This window comes from Ranitomeya variabilis, chromosome 2, assembly GCF_051348905.1.
Source record: "Ranitomeya variabilis isolate aRanVar5 chromosome 2, aRanVar5.hap1, whole genome shotgun sequence".
NCBI classification, from domain to species: domain Eukaryota; kingdom Metazoa; phylum Chordata; class Amphibia; order Anura; family Dendrobatidae; genus Ranitomeya; species Ranitomeya variabilis.
Window position 1 is genome coordinate 862,798,858 of NC_135233.1, and position 21,753 is coordinate 862,820,610.

Here is a 21,753-nt window from a genome sequence, read left to right on the forward strand (position 1 = left end):
ACCTCATGCTTTCTTCAGATTACATAGCAAAAACCTGGTGCCAAACTCCCTTTAAATGAACCCATATTCTCCTGTGCTAAATTATCCCTGTAGAAGCAGCTGTATCTTCTTGTTTTATTTAAATTACATAATACACAGAGACATCTTATTACTTATTTGATAATTAACAAAATTCATTGTGAAGTAAACTTCTGGCTCCTGGAAGGATTTGAGGTAAATTCACCTACCCAAGTGGTATGATTTGTATTGTGCTGTGTATTTAGCAGTTTCATGCTCATTGGAATGCATTGGTGAATGATTCACACGGTTTGTAAATCTCTTTTGTTAAATTTATAAGAAAACTAGGAGAATCGCTTGTCCCATTGTCTAAGGGTGTCAGATCAGGATATCTGAAGTTGCAACATGACTATGTGTTGCCTTCTTTATGCGCTGAAGATGGCACGTTCCCTGAGTTTTTCCAGCAAGATGGTGTACCACCACATTATGGGTGTCAGGTCCGAGCATTCATACATGAACAGTTTCCTGGAAAGTGGATTGGTCGTCGTGGGCCAGTTAAATGGGCACCAAGGTCTCCCGATCTGATCCCATTAGACTTTTATCTCTGGGGTCATCTGAAGGCAATTGTCTATGCTGTGAAGATACGGGATGTGCAGCATCTGAAACAACACATACTGGAAGCCTGTGCTAGCATTTCTTCTGCGGTGTTGCTATCAGTGTGTCAAGAGTGGGAGAAGAGGGTTTCATTGAGAATCCAACACAGTGGGCAGCACTTTGAACACATTTTATAAGTGGTCATAAACTTGTAAATAACTCATGAAAGAATAAAGTTATGTTAAAACCAAGCACACCATTGTTTTCTTGTGAAATTCTCAATAAGTTTGATGTGCTACATGACTCTCTTCCCATTGGAAAAAATAAAGTTGGATCCAAAATGGCCGACTTCAAAATGGCCGCCACGGTCACCACCCATCTTGAAAAGTTTTCCCCCTTCCATATACTAATGCACCACAAACAGGTAGTTGATACCACCAACCATTCCCATTTTATTTAGGTGTATCCATATACATGGCCCACCCTGTAGAATCCCTATATCTCCATTCCTATCCATAGTTGGTGCCTTAAAGGGATTGTATCAGACTTATATATTGATGAAATATTCACATCACAGACCCACAACAGATCCTAGGGGTTCTACACTCTGAACATTCAGCTGTTATATGCGCCAATGGCCACTGGATGTAAACTGTATATGGATTAGGAACGGTGCGGAACATGCACTTTAATAGAAGAAACGATGAAGTACCCAGGGGCAACCACAAAACAGAATGTACAGAGACTCACAGCCTCAGCTCATAACACTGTCTACATCTAAAGGATAAAGTGTGATCCAGCTCACCCACATTGGAGTAGCCAGCAAATCCTTGGCACGGATGAGAACCACTCCTGCTTGGTGGTAACAATATGAATAAGGTAGGGATATACAGCCGTTTATGGATGTAAAATTGGTAAAATTTTATTTATAGAGTTGAGTAAAGCACAATATTCCCAATACTATAGAAAAATATTAATATGAGAGCTTTTCCAAGACATTTCAAACTGAATCTCAGTCCTTACTCATGGAGTACTCAGGTCATCAATATGTTAGACCTGATAAACCCCTTAAAGGAAAAGAGAATTTCACCACATTTTGCTCTCATTTTGGTAAAGTTAATTTTTATTTTCCCATAACTTTTAAGTCCTTTTTAATTAGAGAAATCTCCAGACAATAGTGTGAAGAGCATATTGTAGGCTGCTATGACTGCTTCATTCTGAACATTGGTGTGTGTACTAGCTAACATTGTGTTAGTCTATAGTCCCCAGGACAGAATGCAATTTTTAACACAGATGGAATGGTGCAATTCTAAAAACAATCATTGTACTATTTATGATCTGGCACAGACAGCAAACTATAAAACGGCTTTTGTATCATCACCACCGCCTGTGGATACAAGCGCTTCCTTAAGACATCTCAGAGTGAATACATCTCCGACAGAACAGATTACAGCTCAGCTGGAACAATAGCTATGAATTAGTTTCTGTAACTCCTGGTTTTCATGCCACATTAATGTCCACTTTGCTCTGGTCATACTGCAATCTGCAGAATGAGGTAGAGAGTGGCTGCCTTATTACAATACGTTCTGCTCTGCTAGACACTGAACTCGAACTATTGAGCTAAGTCATGCATTGGTGTGGAGAGGCCTCTTCTTCACCTACATTCTTTAAAGATGAAAGCATTTCAGAGCTCTTTATAGGAATTTATTCTGTGGAGATATTGCAGTACACATATGCTTTGAGCAATGCTGCTGTCAAATGAGCCGTGACATCTCACTCTACAAGTGCGCTCCTATCACAGATATTACAGAGGGGGAGGAAAGAATTAGTACTTCACTTCAGTTCGAGTTAAAAGAAAACTGTTTTCATTATGCTGTTGAACTAGCCAATCCATCATCCTTTGGAGGAAAGAATATCCAGCATTGTCCCACCATGGTAATGATTTTAGAGTTAGTTCAGATGCCTATTGTCAGTCGTAGCGGTAAATGTTGGGACAAGTTAATTGAAATTTAGAGGCCTCTCTTACAGCCAAATCAGATCTCATGCTTTGCACTCAGGAGAGGCAACACCTCAAAACATGTGTCTACAAATTGAGATTCTGGTTTGGCCAAGTCATGGGCAAGGTTCGCAAAAGGGTCAATATTAATGTTTATTTTTGCTACTTCCAATAGCTGGCACTAGAGTTCAAGTTCCCTTTTTCAATGAAGAGACAATTTACATACTTATGAGGTATAAAACATTAACTATTGAATGCCTTATTCGTGTGAAATGTATCTGTGTGACTTCTTTATATTTGTTGTTACAAGTTCTGAAATGGGTAAAATTGTAAAGTGTTTGTAAAAACAAGCAAATTTGCAATTTACCTTATATTAATAATCCTCTCTGATCCCATTCCTAATATTGGGGGGGGGGGGGTAATTTTATAGAGTACAGTTCATTATCAAGGTAACCAGCCACCCTGCGATCTCAGAGTGGCCAGATTCTTAGGCAAGGAGCATGCACCACTTACAGGCTCTATGCCTTAGAGTCTGCTTGCAAAACTCTGAAACTGACAGAATCACTGGATCGGACCAGCCTCAGTTCCCTCCGGCTTCTCCAATGCTGCAGAGGCAAAGCTGCTTCTGCTGGCGTCTTGAGAGAGTGCTCAGTTTGGTCCAGCTGCTCAACTGTCAATCTTCAGGAGAGACTACAATGGAACAAACATTTAATTTCTTATGGACAAAGTCTATTTTGGTCTTTTCAATTTATGAAATGTCTTTAATATCATAAAAATAAACAAGTTTGCAGTTGAGTTGCTTCTTCTATCTTCTCCTGCAATTAGAGCTTTTGACTTTCATAATGTATGCAGTGTGCCGAAGTCACTGGTAAAGTGCTGGAGATATGTTTCACAATGCCTAATAGCGTCAGTGATATAAAATCCTCCAGCACATTAAGTGTTGTGAGGCTTAAGATAAGTTGCATAATGGGCTGGTCTTTATGTGGACAACCACAGAGCGGGTGGGAGGTTGTCCACCTTATCTCCACCTGCAGAGCTGGGCCGTGTGCCGACAGGACCAGTGTGGTGTCACAGTTATGTCATCAGTCACATGGGTGAGGAGTCACATGGTCTGGGCTTAAATAGATGAACTCCAGGGGCTGTCTGAGTTGTTGAGTGTCTGGAGAGGAAGACTCCAGGAAAGTGTTTGTGTACGTGGTGCTTGTTAAAGGACATTGCTAATCATGAGTGAACTGACCCCCACTAATGGAAGGACTGCACGTAGTGCTACAGTTTGTTTTGTGGTTTTGCCCAGAAGGCCATGTTTATTTTGTGCTTAAAACTTGGTTTATGCTATATCAAATAAACCAAGTGCATCCTTAAAAATTCAGTTGTCCTGTGACTACCTCCGTGTGCAGTCGAGTGAGCCGATCTACCACAGCAGGTTTCCATGAAGCTCAGCCGCAAGTGCTTCCCCAGACTCTGATCGAATCTGCGCAGTATCTAAATTTCAGGAGAAAAGTTAACCTCTAACATCCAAGTCCCCTTTCTCCAGCTCAGACATTTCTGTAGAGCAGTTATTATCTGCTCACCTCTCTCCCCCTACTTCTCAGAACCCGACCAAGCTGTTGTTATCAATCACATAGAAACATAATTCCCAACACCCAACATCATAGCTCTTATTTTTCTAAACTGTGTGCTTGTTCATTTGCACTGACAGTTCACACACCTGCCCATGGGAAGCTACACAGATGAAATCCCCTATTCTGAGCTAGGCATTTCATATACACAGCTTCCCATGGTCAGGTGTCTGAACAGTCAGGCCCCTGTCCTGATCTTTCCTTATCTACAGAAATGTTGGCTGACACAAGGTAAGGTTTTAATACTAGACAAAGGATAAGAGGGTCCCGATTGTGTACACCTTGTCGTGGTGGAATGTATTTGGTGCTTTTTTGTTTATCAAAATAGTGTTAAGTACCCTACATTATTTACATGAACTATTTACTTACTACAGAGTATATACTGTATACAGAGTATATGTTTCAGTTTTTTTTCTTGGGTTTTATCTGTGAAATGGCCACAGTGTGAACGTACTCATACGCATTGCATGTATACCAACTTATGCTCTGGCTCATTTCTTTGGTTATACTTCAGAACAAGCCACTGATAGCTGAATGTGTTACAGCAGAATTTTTGCTGAGCGTTATAGTTTTTCTAATCCTACAGTCCTACTATTCACCAGAATATGAGAAGTGCATTGTCTATGGATTTTGTCATGGATTTGCCTAATTTTGGTGGTAATACTGTGGTGTGGATGGTGGTGGATGATTTTAGCAAGATGGTTTACTTGGTCCCTACGGCTAAAGATTTAGTTACATTGTTTATCTCTCACATCGTTAAGTTACACGGTGTTCCTAAAAATATCATTTCCGATAGAGGAATCCAGTTTGTACCTAGCTTTTAGAGTATCTTTTGCTCCAGGGTGGGAGATTTTGACTAGTTACAGTCCGTATGGAAAGTATTCAGACCCCTTTAAATTTTTCACTATTCGTTTCATTGCAGCCGTTTGGTTAATGGCTGCAATGAAACAAAGAGTGAAAAATTTAAAGGGGTCTGAATACTTTCTGTACCCAATGTATCCTCTAAAAAACTCTGTCTTAAAGTTCCATCTAGAAAATGTGCTCCTAAATTTGTTGGACCTTCTAAGATAATCAAGATCATTAATCCGGTGATGCTTAAGCTTCATCACTTAGTTGCATGAAGGATTAATAACTCCCTCCTTGACTCTCTTCTTAAAAAGTCTGAAGGAAGGCTGGGTCCACAGGACAGTTTTGAAGTAGACTTGGAGGAGGACAGGGACTATGGGGTGGAACGAGTTTTGAAATCCAGACCGGTCAGATGATGACTACAGTTTCTCGTTAAGCGGAAAGGTTTTGGTCCAGAGGATAAAAGACTTAACAACTTCATGACCCAGCCTATTTTGACCTTAAACCTTCAGGTGCTTCACAGCAGCAGAATCAACAAGAAGGAAATAAAGAACATTTCACTTTTTAGTCACAAAAATGATTTTTTAGCAACAATTTTTTTATTTTTCCAAGGGTAAAAGGAGAAACTGGACCCCGAACGTTATTGTACAATTTGTCCTGAGTACGCCGATACCCCATATGTGGGGGGGAACCACTGTTTGGGCGCACGACAGGGCTCAGAAAGGAAGGAGCGCCATTTGACTTTTTGAATGAAAAATTGGCTCCAATCTTTAGCGGATACCATGTCGCGTTTGGAAAGCCCCTGTGTGCCTTAATATTGGAGCTCCCCCACAATTGACCCCATTTTGGAGACTAGACGCCCCAAGGAACTTATCTAGATGTATAGTGAGCACTTTAAACCCCCAGGTGCTTCACAAATTGATCTGTAAAAATGAAAAAGTACTTTTTTTTTCACAAAAAATTTATTTTAGCCTCAATTTTTTCATTTTCCCATGGGCAATAGGATAAAATGGATCCTAAAATTTGTTGGGCAATTTCTCCTGAGTACACTGATACCTCACATGTGGGGGTAAACCACTGTTTGGGCACACGGCAAGGCTCGGAAGGGAAGGAGCGCCATTTGACTTTTGAATTAAAAATTAGCTCCAATCGTTAGCGGACACCATGTCGCGTTTGGAGAGCCCCTGTATGCCTAAACATTGGAGCTCCCCCACAAGTGACCCCATTTTGGAAACTAGACCTCCCAAGGAACTAATCTAGATGTGTGATGAGCACTTTGATCCTCCAAGCGCTTCACAGAAGTTTATAACGCAGAGCCGTGAAAATAAAAAATCATTTTTCTTTCCTCAAAAATTATTTTTTAGCCCGCAATTTTTATTTTCACAAGGGTAACAGGAGAAATCGGACCCCAAAAGTTGTTGTCCAGTTTGTCCTGAGTACGCTGATACCCAAAACGTGGAGGTAAACCACTGGTTGGGCACATGTTAGGGCTCAGAAGCGAAGTAGTGAAGTTTTGGAATGCAGACTTTGATGGAATGAATGGTCTGTGGGCATCATGTTACGTTTGCAGAGCCCCTGATGTGCCTAAACAGTAGAAACCCCCCACAAGGGACCCCATTTTGGAAATTAGACCCCCCAACGAACTTATCTAGATGTGTGGTGAGCACTTTGAACCCCCAAGTGCTTCACAGAAGTTTTTAACGCAGAGCCGTGCAAATAAAAAATCATTTTTCTTTCCTCAAAAATTATTTATAAGCTCGCAATTTTTTATTTTTACAAGGGTAACAAGAGAAATTGGACCCCAAAAGTTATTGTCCAGTTTGTTCTGAGTACGCTGATACCCCATATGTGGGGATAAACCACTGTTTGGGTACACATCAGGGCTCGGAAGGAAAGTAGTGCCGTTTTGAAATGCAGACTTTGATGGAATGGTCTGTGGGCGTCACGTTGCGTTTGCAGAGCCCCTGATGTGCCTAAACAGTAGTTACCCCATATTGGAAATTAAACCTACCAAGGAACTTATCTAGATGTGTGGCAACCCCCAAGTGCTTCCCAGAAATTTAGAACGCAGAGCCGTGAAAATAAAAAATCATTTTTTTCACACAAAAATAAGTTGTTAGCCCCCATTTTATTTTCCCAAGGGTAACAGGAGAAATTAGACACCCAAAGTTGTTGTGCAATTTTTCCTGAGTACGCTTATGCCCCATATGTTTGGGTAAACCACTGTTTGGGCGCACGTCGGGGCTCGGAATGCAGGGAGCACCATTTGACTTTTTGAACGCAAGATTGGATGGAATCAATGGTTGCGTTTTACCTGCGGATTTACTGTGGATTTCCAGTGTTTTTTGTGCAGATTTCACCTGCGGATTCCTATTGATTAACAGGGATTTGGTGTTCCATACGTTTACATGGTACTGTAATCGTGATGGAAAACTGCTATGAATCCGCAGCGGAATCCGCACCGTGTGCACATAGCCTAATTCTAACCCTAATTCTAACCCTAACCCTATTTCTAACCCTAACCCTAGTTCTAACCCTAAACCTAGTTCTAACCCTAACCCTAGTTCTAACCCTAACCCTAGTTCAAACCCTAATTCTAACCCTAACCCTAGTTCTAACCCTAACCCTAGTTCTAATCCTAACCCTAGTTCTAACCCTAACCCTAGTTCTAATCCTAGTTCTAACCCTACTTCTAACCTTATCCCTAGTTCTGATTCTAACCCTAGCCCTAACCCTAGCCCTAACCCTAGTTCTAACTCTAACCCTAATTCTAACCCTAACCCTAGTGGAAAAATAAAAGTAAATATATTTTCTTCATGTTATTATTGTCCCTACCTATGGGGGTGATAAAGGTGGGGGTTTATTATTTTTTTATTTTGATCGCTGTGATAGAACCTATCACAGTGATCAAAATGTACCTGGAATGAATCTGCTGGCCGGCAGATTGGACGGACACACTGAGCATGCGCCCACCATTTTGGAAGATGGCGGCGCCTATGCAGAAGACGGATGGACACCGGGAGGGACACCGGAGGTCGGTAAGTATGAGGGGCTGGGATCGGACAGTGGGGGTGAGATCGGACTGCGGGGGGAGCGGATAGGACGACAGAGGGGAGAGGAGCATAGGAGGAGGACGGGGCGGTGGATTGGTGGCGGTGGCGGGGGCAGATCGCGGTTTCCAGCCATGGCCGATGATATTGCAGCATCGGCCATGGCTGGATTGTAATATTCACGTCACTTTCAACAGCCAATCAGAGCAATCATAGCCACTGGGGGCGAAGCCAACCCCCTGGGCTGAAGCACCACTCCCCCTGTCTCTGCAGATCGGGTGAAATTGGAGTTAACCCTTTCACCCGATCTGCAGGGAAGCGATCATTCTGTGACACAGCATATGCGTCATAGGCTGTGTCACGTGTCACAGGTCGGGAATCGGTTAAAGACTGTTAAAGAATTTCATGCCAATTGCCTTGTGAGGGAGTTCTATCTGCAGTGTCAGCAGTTGAATATCTCGTTGGGTCCAGTGGCCCCTTGTAGAAGGGGGTGGTACGGTCATGCGTCTGGTTTCGAACACTTGATCCTGTGTTTTGTGGTCGGCGTCTATTTCTGTGGGTGTTTTTCATTTAATTTGTCTGCCCTATCACCGTTTGGGTGCAGATTTATATACAGTACCTTGGAAAGTATTCGGCTTCCTGGAACTTTTCAACCTTTTCCCACATATCATGCTTCAAACATAAAAATACCAATGTAAATTTTTGGTGAAGAATCAACAACAAGTGGAATGCAATTGTGAAGTTGAACAAAATTTATTGGTTATTTTACATTTCTGTTGAAATTCAAAAACTGAAAAGTGGGGCATGCAATATTATTCGGCCCCTTTACTTTCAGTGCAGCAAACTCACTCCAGAAGTTCATTGTGGATCTCTGAATGATCCAATGTTGTCCTAAATGCCTAATGATGATAAATATAATCCACCTGTGTGTAATCAAGTCTCCGTATAAATGCATCTGCTCTGTGATAGTCTCAGGGTTCTGTTTGAAGCACAGAGAGCATCATGAAGACCAAGGAACACAACAGGCAGGTCCCTGATACTGTTGTGGAGAGGTTTAAAGCCGGATTTGGATACAAAATTATTTCCAAAACTTTAAACATCCGAAGGAGCACTATGCAAGTGATCATATTGAAATGGAAAGAGTATCATACCACTGCAAATCTATCAAGACCCGGCTGTCCCTCTAAACTTTCATCTCAAACAAGGAGAAGACTGATCAGAGATGCAGCCAAGAGGCCCATGATCACTCTGGATGAACTGCAGAGATCTACAGCTGAGGTGAGACAGTCTGTCCATAGGACAACAATCAGTCAGTCATACACTGCACAAATCTGGCCTTTATGGAAGAGTGGCAAGAAGAAAGCCATTTCTCAAAGATATCCATAAAAAGTGTTGTTTAAAGTTTGCAAAAAGCCACCTGGGAGACACACCAAACATGTGGAAGAAGGTGCTCTGTTCAGATGAAACCAAAATAGAACTTTTTGGCAACAATGCAAAATGATATGTTTGGCGTAATGGCAACACAGCTGATCCCCACTGTCAAACATGGTGGTAGCAGCATCATAGTTTGGGCCTGCTTTTCTTCAGCAGGGACAGGGAACATGGTTAAAATTGATGGGAAGATGGATGACACCAAATACAGGACCATTCTTGAAGAAAACCTGTTGGAGTCTGAAAAAGACCTGAGACTGGGACGGAGATTTGTCTTCCAACAAGACAATGATCCCAAACCTAAAGCAAAATCTACAATGGAATGGTTCACAAATAAATGTATCCAGGTGTTAGAATGGCCAAGTCAAAGTCCAGACCTCAATCCAATCGAGAATCTGTGGAAAGTGCTGAAAACTGCTGTTCACAAACGATCTCCATCAAACCTCACTGAGCTCGAGCTGTTTGCCAAGGAAGAATGGGCAAGAATTTCAGTCTCTTGATGTACAAAACTGATAGAGACATACCCCAAGCGACTTGCAGCTGTAATCGCAGCAAAAGGTGGCACAATAAAGTATTAAGTTAAAGGGGCCGAATAATATTGCACGCCCCACTTTTCAATTTTTGAATTTCCACAAAAAATTTTAAATAACCAATAAATTTCGTTCAACTTCAGAATTGTGTTCCACTTGTTGTTGATTCTTCATCAAAAATTTACATTTGGTATCTTTATGTTTGAAGCATGATATGTGGGAAAAGGTTGAAAAGTTCCAGTGAGACGAATACTTTCGCAAGGCACTGTACAATCCCCTGCTCGTGATAGTCTTTGTTGGATTCGTTCACTTTGCTGTAGTTTAGGTTTGATAAAGTTGTTTAATGTGTGATTCCTTTATTCCTTAGGGAATTGCTAGCAAGACTAGGAGCTGCTAAGGACATTCAAGGGGCGCTATTGCATTATCTTAGGGTGCCAAACTCCGCAGTCAGGCAGAGACAGACCAGGGTCAAAGAAGGCATTTTCCAGGTTCAGGTATTTCTCTCCCAGGTTTGTATGCTACCAGTGTGAATGTGCTTTAGCAGTCATAACACTTAAGAGATAACTTGAGAAAACCCCTTCTATACCCAAGACCTGGTTTTCAAATCTGATGTGGTAATAATTCTGAAATGGCTCTATGTATCTGCCGAGCCCCTAAAGAGTAGTTTTATAATTTATGTCTTTCCAACACCAATTATGTGTACATTTTGGTTTAGTTAATTTTTGGCTTTGCATAAAAAACATGGTTTGTAATGACAAATCATGTTCTGGACTTTTTTAAAATAATTTTTTGGGGCTTTTGTTTTATATTGTTATGAAATGTTTTTGTTTTACTTGGTCCTATTATGGGACTTTTAATGCTTTGACTGATGGTCTGATACATTACAGTACTTCTGTATACTTCTGTATTACACTGACATTTTGCCTATTTGACACTGTTTATGGCAGGGCCTGATATGCCACCATACCCCTAGGCCATGTAGAGATTAGACTGAAAGAATCCATTGTGTCTTTGTCCTGAAACATCTGACTTCTTATCAGAAGAAACTAGAGCAAAGTTGACATTTCTTTTTTATGGACGCATTCCTTCTCGACTGATGTAACTTTTTACCTACATACTAGAGGTCGTAAATTTCACAGTATAGATAAGCTTTGTAAGAGAATATGAGCGCTTGTGCGCATGTCTTAAAATGTATAACTCTTCTCTGTATAAAGGAGGGGTGAGCACCCGGTGAGTCAGACAGGCTCCTGAGCTTTCCCTGTTATGATCACACAATCTTTTGTGTTGCGTGTCATTCACTCGGATGCCTACTTCTAGTAAGCCAGGGACTGAAAAGGACTTAACATTTCTTGGCGCCTGAACAGGGACCTGAGGAGAGAGTGTTTGCTCGAGATTTACCTGCGGATACGGACAACGGAGATCTGGGATAATGGACGGCAAATGAACTGAAATACCTGGCCAGGTAAGAGACATTATTAGTTCTCTTTTATCTGCCCTGTATTATCCGAAAGATCTCTATGAGCCGTGTCACGCTGGGTTAGTCTAGTAGTGAGTAGATACCTATAAAACTCGGGTTACCATATTGTATAGATTTATGAGTCTAGTCCCTGGCAGTGTGTGAGCAGTGTGTGAACAGTGTGTGAACAGTGTGAAGGTTGTGACATGTTGTGAAAGAAGAATAGAAGTACGTAGAACAATAAGCCACGATTGTTAGAACAAGGTTATTGGTGAAGTCAGCCTAACTGGGTTATGAGGTAGCGTCCTTCTGGGAGACCTCCGCCCATGCTTGACTCTCCTATAGAACTTGTTTCTACATTCCCTGGATAAGGTGTGATAGAATGAGCCCAGGACGCGGTTTTCATGAGCCTGGGACAAGTATGTTAACTGACACAGAAAGTTTTGTGATCTGTATGGTGTTGCTGGGTTTGTGTGCATAATAGCACTTAAGTACGTCCTGCATATTAGAAGAAACGGAGCAGACGAGCTCTTCAATATTTTAGCTCCCTAGGAGAGAAGGCAACGAGACGCCACCAACAGAGGAAGTGGTTGTCCAAACGTCACCTGGGGTAGAAATAGCAAATATTGAAAGGATATTTTAGCTCCCTAGGAGAGAAGGCAACGAGACATCACCACAGTGATTGTCCAAACGTCACCTGGGGTAGAAATAGCTAAAATGAGAAATAAACAGACCAAAACTGTCTTAGGACAAGTGGAAGCAGCAGATATCATACAGGAAAGATGTGGAAAGATAGTCAGAAGTCAGATTAGAAGAGTGAGAGAAAAATTGGGAATTTCAGAAGCACTTATGTTCAGTACAGAATGGGAAAGACTGAGTAAAGAAAGAGGAGGAATTATCAAAGACAATGGGTGGGAAGAAATCATACACTGTATGATAGAGGTCTCAAAAACAGCTAAAGAGGAGAATTGGAAGTATGATCCAGACACTTCCAAATGGATCATGGGAAAGGGAAAAAGTTGTGATATAATCCCACCACCTTACCTAGATCCAAAAGCCCAATCATTTGTACCATCTGGAAGAACAGAAGGAGGAAAACAGAGGGAAAGGGGGTCAACAGGTGTGATTATGCAGAAATTTGGGCAAAGTATTGAAGAATATAGTCAAGAACTAGAAAATAGCTTTAGGGATGAAGGATTGGATATGACTGATGCTTCAGTAAGGAGACTTTTTACAAAACAATTAATAGAGGGGCTAGATCCAAAAATCAGAGAAAAATTTAAATCCTCTACTCCAGATTGGAGAACAATTGAACAACCAAATATTGTGAAACAGCGATGTTTAGGAATAGCCATGGATATGAGAGAGAATCATAAGCCTGTTAGAATAGCACAAGCTAATACAGGAGGAAGAGTGAGACACAATTTTCCTTGCCACTACTGTAAAAAGCCAGGTCATTTCCAAAGAGAGTGCAGGAAGAAGTTGGCAGATATAAAGTCAGGCAAATTTGTTCCCAGAAATAACCCTCTCCAAACGGCCAATCAGCAGAAATCTACCATCATAGATGGTCCCATATCAGATTCAGATTGACTCGATGTGTTACAAACTTCCCTACCAGCTAGGAGACCTATGATACAGGTGAATGTGGGGGGGGAGAGAGATTCCATTTTTGATAGATACAGGTGCAACTTCCTCAATTTTGAATCAAGATTTTCTTCCGAATCCGGAAGATATTTCAGAACAAACAACTTTTGCTGAGGGTTATGATGGGGTAATTCGAACACTGCCATATACTGTGCCCCTAGAGGTCTCATTAGGACCTAAATGTTTTGCATCCAGATTTTTGTATGCCAGAGGTGCCCCAACATGTCTGTTAGGAACTAATGTACTAAAGAAATTAGAAGCTAACATCAATTTTAGGGACGATGGCACAGTTATGTTGACTATCCCTGATGATGCAGAAACATTAGAACAATATGTCAGAATTCAGGCTTTTGAGGATTATGCTGAAGAAAAGAGTACACCACAGATCTAGACCTCTCAATGATCCCAGAAACACTGTGGGCACAGGGTGACACTGATGTGGGATTATTGCATATCTCTCCTGTAAAATTATCTGTGCAACCAGGAACTGTTCTCCCACAGTTCAGACAATACCCTGTGAGTGCCCAGCAGGAATTAGCAATTACAAAACAGATAGAGGAATATAGAGAGAAAGGAGTTTTGGTAGAGATACAATCACCTGCTAACACTCCTCTGTATCCAGTCAAGAAGAGAACTCTTGATAAGAGTTCTATGCCCAAATATCGTATGGTACATGATCTAAGAGAAATAAACAAAGTTCTAGATCCAATCACCCCAGTTGTACCCAATCCTCATACGTTACTATCACAGATACCAGCCAGTTCTCAAGTGTTTACTGTAATAGATCTTTCAAATGCATTTTTCTCGGTTCCTTTACACCAAGACAGTTGGCATTTGTTTGCATTTACATTTAAGGGCAAACAGTTGGCGTGGACACGCCTTCCACAGGGAATGATACACTCCCCTACTCTTTATTCAAATGCCCTACAAACAGTTCTTCAGAGGTTTGGACCTGAATCACAGGTAGTAATTTTGCAGTATGTGGATGACCTACTACTTTGCTGCCCAGATCTAAAAACAGCAGAAAGGTCTACTGTGAGTTTACTATGTTTTCTAGGAAAAGAAGGGTGTAAAGTGAATAGACAAAAGCTACAAGTTTGTCAGACCAAAGTGGTCTTTCTAGGTCATTGCATTTCTCAAGGTAAAAAGCATCTTACACCTCAAAGAACTGAAGCAATAAGACAGATGAATGAGCCTAGAAATCATAAACAGCTACGAGCATTTTTAGGAATAGTGTCTCATTGTAGACAATGGATTATACATGCCAGTCAACTAATGCAATCACTGTATGACTGTGTAAAAAATGAACCTTATTTGTTGACAAAAGAAGGTCAGATTTCATTCCAACAATTAAAAGATGCCCTTGTTTCAGCTCCAGCGTTAGGGCTACCAGACTACACCAAATCATTTCAGCTTATGGCTGCAGAAGTTGATTCCCATGCTACAGGAGTTCTTACCCAGAAGCATGCAGGGAAACAAAGACCAATTGCATATCTTTCAGCAAGGTTAGATCCAGTAGCCAGGGCAGCGCCAACCTGTGTACGTGTAGTTGTTGCTGTCTCGCTATTGTTGGACAAAGCATCAGAAATTGTCCTAGAGTATCCACTCACAGTTCAAACTACACATGATGTTTATGGGATATTAAACCAGGTACAACCAAAACACATTTCCATGGCCAGACATTTGCGGCTACAGTGTTCTTTGCTGCTCCCCTCTACTATCACATTTGCAAGGCTTCAGACTCTCAATTTAGCTACACTGCTACCTCTCGAGTCTGAAGGGGGGAATAAGGACACTGATCCACACGCAAATTTTTTCCCTACAGACACACATGATTGTACAGAGCTCATTTTACAAGAAACGGTAGGCTTACCCAATGTATCCGAAACACCACTTCAAAATCCAGATTTAGAGCTGTTTATAGATGGTAGTAGGTTTGCAGATGACACAGGTAACTTCCATACAGGGTATGCAGTTGTGTCAGAATCTGAAACTCTCAAAGCAGAACCTCTTCCACCGAAACAGTCTGCACAAGAAGCAGAACTGACAGCATTGATTGAAGCGCTAAAAATAGCTGAGAATCAGACAGCTAATATATACACTGATTCTAGGTATGCACATGGTATTGTGTTTGATTTTGGAGTAATCTGGAGAGCTAGAGGTTACATGACAGCGTCAGGACAACCTGTAAAACATGCTTCTTTGATCAAACAGATCTTAGAGGCTGCACAAGAAACAAAAGAAGTAGCAGTAATCAAGGTAGCTGCACATGTGAGACTCGACACTAGGGAATCTAGGGGAAATGATAGGGCTGATAAAGCAGCCAAAGCAGCAGCAGTTAAACCCTTACAGCAGGTTCATACTGTAAACCCCACAGAAAATACTGAAGATAGACTGAGACAAGCACAGGAAGATGCAGGAGAAGAGGAGAGGGACAGGTGGAAAAAGGAAGGGGCAGAAGAACAAGCAGGAATTTGGAAGAAAGATGGACTAATATGTCTACCTAGAGCCTGGTATCCGATTGTAGTTGGTGGACTGCACCACCCTACTCATGTGTCTGCAAATGCAATGACACTACTGGCAAAGCAAGTCTGGTTGGCTCCAGGTTTTGGCAACTACGCAAGAGACTATTGTGCTGCATGCGTTATATGCCTGGCACATAATCCCGGACAGACAACAAAGACCCCTATGAAGCACCACGTCCGACCTCTCTATCCGTTTCAGCGATTACAAATAGACTTTATCCAGCTGCCAAAAAGTAATGGGTATGAGTATGTGTTGGTGTGTGTGGACATGTTCCCAGGGTGGCCAGAGGCCTATCCAGTTCGGAAGGCTTCAGCTAAAAACACTGCTGTAAAGCTAGTTGCCGAACTGATACCCCGTTACGGTCTCCCTGAAGTGATCGAGTCAGATAGGGGTACTCATTTCACTGGAGAAATATTTCAAAATGTACTGAAAATGTTGGGTGTTGAAAGTCAGTTACACACTCCATACCATCCTCAAAGTTCTGGAAAGGTGGAACGCATGAATGGAACTTTAAAATTAAAAATACAGAAAGCCATGGCTGAAACAGGAAAGCCTTGGACAGAATGCCTTCCACTGGCCCTTTATTCAATACGCAATACCCCAAGGGGTAAGACTAAACTGTCTCCATATGAAATTTTGTTTGGCAGGACTGCCAATTTAGGATGTTATTTTCCACAACAACTTGTGTTAAATATTGAGTCATTGACTTCTTATGTGCAAAATCTTCAGAAACAATTAACTAAGGTGCATGCACAAGTTTTTTGCTTCCCTTCCAGATCCTGACAACACTGAAGGAAGTCACAAGTTGGAACCAGGTGATCAAGTCTATGTAAAAAGACACACCAGAAAGGCTCTTGAACCAAGGTTTGACGGACCCTTCCAAGTCCTGTTGACAACACCTACATCAGTCAAGCTTGAAGGAAAGGCATCATGGATACATGCAAGCCATTGCAAAAGAGCAGTATAAAACTCAGAATATTGATGTTAATAGTATTAACCTCAACGGAGGCATGGGATAGACTGAATTCTTTAACCCCTTTGAATAATAGATTCGTGCAACATCATAGAAAATTAGTACATGACATTTAAATTAAAGGACGTACAACGACTCAGAGATCAGTATGACAAAGATAATGACCAGAATAAGGATAGCTGGTGGTCAGATACCTTTTCTTTTCTTAACCCAGCCAACTGGTTCAGAGGAATCGGTGGGTGGGTTGCTGGGATTATGCAGAGCATAATACATATAGTTATAATTATTGTAGTCATATACGTACTATTCCAGATTGTGCTCAAGGGTATCTCAGTATGCACAGATAAACTTTGTGTAATAGATGCAAGAGTATAAAGTTTTTTTTTTTCTTTATTCTTATGTTATCCTCTAGTGATTCTAATTAATATTACTGTACTAATCTTTGTTTTTTTATATTTTAGTATACTTATTGCAAAACAAAGAAAAGGTTGTGAGAGTTAAACGGAAGAATTGATACTAGATTTGATTCTCTTATTAATGATATAAGCGTGTACATGTGTAATACCAAAAATAAAGGCTTTGTCTTTGGCCCTTTGGTAATTAATAAAAAAAGAATATGTCAAAGGGGGGAATTGTAGAGATTAGACTGAAAGAATCCATTGTGTCTTTGTCCTGAAACATCTGACTTCTTATCAGAAGAAACTAGAGCAAAGTTGACATTTCTTTTTTATGGACGCATTCCTTCTCGACTGATGTAACTTTTTACCTACATACTAGAGGTCGTAAATTTCACAGTATAGATAAGCTTTGTAAGAGAATATGAGCGCTTGTGCGCATGTCTTAAAATGTATAACTCTTCTCTGTATAAAGGAGGGGTGAGCACCCGGTGAGTCAGACAGGCTCCTGAGCTTTCCCTGTTATGATCACACAATCTTTTGTGTTGCGTGTCATTCACTCGGATGCCTACTTCTAGTAAGCCAGGGACTGAAAAGGACTTAACAGCCATTACTTTGCAATTATTGGGACCTCGTCGTCATCACAATCATGTGGTGCTTATGGGGTTAAAGAGAAAGATAAAGCAAAGCCCTATGTTAACCATGATGTTTTTTTTAGCTATACACAATGGCACCTGGGGGTTAACCATCCATGATCGATGTAAACTCTGATCGTCGCTGATGTAGCATTGTGTTAACTATAGTATACAGTGCATTATGAGGGTGCTATTTACTTTTCCCTCAGCAGTGTCTTTTATCAGTTTACCTGCATGATATTAAAATTAACACATTTCTCCTAGCTGGACTGATAAATTGGTTATTTTATTATCAGGGAGTCATTCACATGAATTTCAGAGTAAATACATTAGCTACAGCAGGTCTTTAGAAACATATGCAGATGATGACTGTGGTGACAGATTTGATTTAAGAGGTTGTTGGATTTAGACAGCACAATTAAACACCATTAAGGTGTCAACTTGCCACCAGACCATATTTTACCAGGACAGTCCCAAAGTCTGACTTACAAAAGGGGTAAAGCCTAAACTCAGCCTAACGTTGTCAATTTGTTGGTGCACTTGGGTGTTTATGATTGTTCCTAGGTGGTTCCAAGTGTGATGCTGAAATGTCCTGATTTGGGACATTCAAATTTGGTAAGAATGTTAGTGGGCTACTAAATAGGAGTAGATTCTGTAAGACAAAAGCTGAAATTGTTCTGAGATACTTTCACATTAAACAGAACTAATATACACTAAAGGTATACTCATGCACTCCATGGTCCGTCTGTAATAGAGTCCTGCTTATGTACTTGTGAGAATGACATAGGAAGGGGTGTAATATAGTTTATATCTGAAGTCAACCTAACATTTCAAGCTTTGGAGTGGACCTTGACTAGTAGACACTTCTTCTGTATCTTTACTTACTGGCTCATTATATGCAAATCCAAGGCCTTCAGCTGCAGTGTGGAGGATCTCAGATTCCAATCTGTGACGCCTTACAAACTCTGCTGCTTCCTGCAAAACCAATAAGCCAAAAATGCTTGGAAACCATGGTGTAAACATACATCTTAGTTAATTCTCTTTCGGCAATGAACATTTAAAAAGAATAGTTAGTCCTCCTTCACCGTGTTTCCAGTTCATGTGGTATCTATTTTTTCACGGCAACCACACGTATCCAATATAGCCTATGTTGCTATATACAGTTGTGTGAAAAAGTGTTTTCCATTCCTGATTTGCTATTCTTTTGCATGTTTGTCACATTTAAATGTTTTAGATCACTAAACAGAGTTCAATAGTAGACAATGATAACACAAGTAAACACAAAATGCAGTTTTTGAATGATGGTCTTCAAAGATCTGCAGGCCTCACTTGCCTTAGTTAAGGTCAGTGTTCATGACTCCACCATAGAAAGAGACTGGGCAAAAATTGCCTGAATGGCAGCATTCCAAGACGAAAATCACTGCTGAACAATAAGAACATAAAGGCTTGTCTCACTTTTGCCAGAAAACATCTTGATGATCCCCCAAGACTTTTGGGAAAATTCTCTTTGGACTGATGAGACAAAAGTCCAATTTTTTGGAAGGTGTATGTGCCATTACATCTTGCGTAGAAGTAACACAGCATTGCAGAAAAAGAACATCATACTAACAGTAAAATATAGAGGTGCTCATGTTATGGTCTGGGGCTGTTTGTTGCATCAGGACCTGGAATATTTGCTGTGGTAAATGGAACCATGAATTCTGCTGTCTACCAAAAATTCCTGAAGGAGAATGTCCGGCCATCGGTTTGTGCACTTGGGTTATGCAGCAGGACAATGAACCAAAACACACCAGCAAGTCCACCTCTGAGTGGCTTAAGAAAAACTAAATTCAGACTTTGGAGTGGCCTAGTCAAAGTCCTGACTTTAATCCGATTGAGATGCTGTGGCATGATCTTAAAAAGGTGGTTCATGCTTGGAAAGCCTCCAATGTGGCAGAGTTACAACAATTCTGCAAAGATTAGTGGTCCAAAATTCCTCCAGTACGTTGTAAAAGACTCATTACCCGTTATCACAAATGCTTGATTGCAGTTGTTGCTGATAAGGGTGGCTCAATCAGTTATTAGGTTTAGGGGGAATCACTTTTTCACACAGGGCCCTGTAGGTTTGGATTTCTTTGTTCCTTAATAATAAAGACCTTCATTTAAAAACTGCATTTTATGTTTACTTGTGATATCTTTGTCTAATATTGAAATTTGTTTAGTGATCTGAAACATTTAAGTGACAAACATGCAAAAGAATAGGAAATCAGGAAGGGGGCAAACACCATTTCACACAACTGTACATGGTTGTAAAATAATAATTCAAATATAATGTTTGTCTTTTTTTTTTGGAAACTCTTGGCTGATTTTTTTTAAAATAAACTTTACACATTATGTCGCTCATAATCAATATAACAGATTTCTATTAGATGGTAGCTCAAACCCATGCACCACTCTATGTATATTAGACCTCAATTAATTGATATCTTAGAAATAACTATCTTAGACCTGGTCAGTCTTACTTTGAAAATCCATGTTAGAACGGAAGTATCATCAAACTTGCGCAACATAGAGTAGTACATGAGCATAACTAAAACCATGGATGCAAAAGGGGCTGATTTTTTAGCCTAGAGGCTGAGGTGGCCGACTCAGGAGCTTTTTTTTGGAGAGAATACACAAATATGCTTTACTCGGGTTTTGCTCTTCGTTGTGAGTTCTCCTTTTAGCAGAATATTAGATAATACTACTATCCATCATTTGGTTGCTGAAATATCATCAGTCATGCTGCTGCTGGATTACTGCAATCAATTTGGAGTGGATTCTGCTGTGGGGCCTACTCCATTTTAGTTGCACCTCTGGAGGGATTAGTTGCCTCTCTGACCATTTTTTACCAGTAACATGTAAAAACTTACAGACGTGCACAGTCATTAACCAACTTTTTAGATGCAGCTGGTGCAGTCACAACATCTAAAGCCACAATGACCTCACTCACCTTTGTAGGTCTGATGTCAGCTGGATCCATATAGTCGCTTATAAGGCTTTCATAAAAGCTGACATTTTCTAACACATCTAAGTCATTAGGATGGAAGAGTAGATAGGACTTGGCATATTCCAGAGCTTTTATATGATCTCCAACTGATTGTTGATAAAAAAAAAATCATTATTAGTATCACTTTTTTTAGACCTGGTACTCAATGGTACTTGAACCAAAACTTTCCAATTGCAAAATCATAGATACATTTGAAAGCACCTACATTGTTTTGATCATCAATATAGTCCAAAACTCAAAGCCAGAGAGCAAGAGACAGGCTAAAAAGAAAGACATACAAGTCGAAGCAATAATATTCACGGTATGCACATCCTCTCGGCACATTATAGTAACTTAGAAGCTTGTTTGTGCCTATAGGAACAATGTGAAATGTATGGTCCAGTTAAACTTATGGTAAGTCTCCATTCATTGTGCTGATGAGAATTAACAAGCCTGAAACAGCTTTATGTAGTGTAACTCAGAATGTACAGTTAACAACAAAGTTCAACAAAATTCATCGTCTTACTGCAACCACCATCCTACAACAAGCACATTATGGAGAATTTATAAAACTTGTATTAAATATATTAGTTTTGATCAAAAATCCTCAAAAATAAGATGGTCTGAATTCATTAAGAGACACACATCTCTAAATGCATGTGGTTCATCTTTCGGGCTGTTAAATCAGGTAGAATCAGAAATGTGGTCCTATATTACAGTTATTTCTGCAATAATTTTAGTTACTTTCTAAAGTAAAAAAAAAAGAAGTATTCACAGAAAGATGTATAAAATATAATCTTTTATAAATGAACATTAAAACATAATTGATTATAATAATTCAATAAAATAAAGCACCCTAATCAACACAATTTTGGAGGCTGCTGTACAAATAATTATTAATGGTAGAAATACATTAAATTATGGTAAAAAGTGCAAAGTGATTTGACTGATTAATGTAAATATCAGTATAGCCTAAATAATATTAGTGTCACTCCCTGATGAAGTGACAGCGAAATGCGCGTTGGAGTGCAGTGAGAGGGGCAATGGTGTCACT

General features: G+C 40.4%; 1 protein-coding gene across 1 annotated transcript in view; it reads right to left on the minus strand.

Moving 5' to 3' along the window:
- P3H2 (prolyl 3-hydroxylase 2) overlaps positions 1–21,753 on the minus strand; it is a 333,781-nt gene that overhangs the window by 86,908 nt on the left and 225,120 nt on the right. Inside the window, exons 5-6 of the mRNA XM_077290298.1 lie at positions 20,664–20,806; positions 18,578–18,667 (exon numbers count right to left, since the gene is read on the minus strand). Of these exons, the coding sequence (XP_077146413.1) occupies positions 18,578–18,667; positions 20,664–20,806 (233 nt within the window). The remainder of the gene's footprint in view (positions 1–18,577; positions 18,668–20,663; positions 20,807–21,753) is intronic.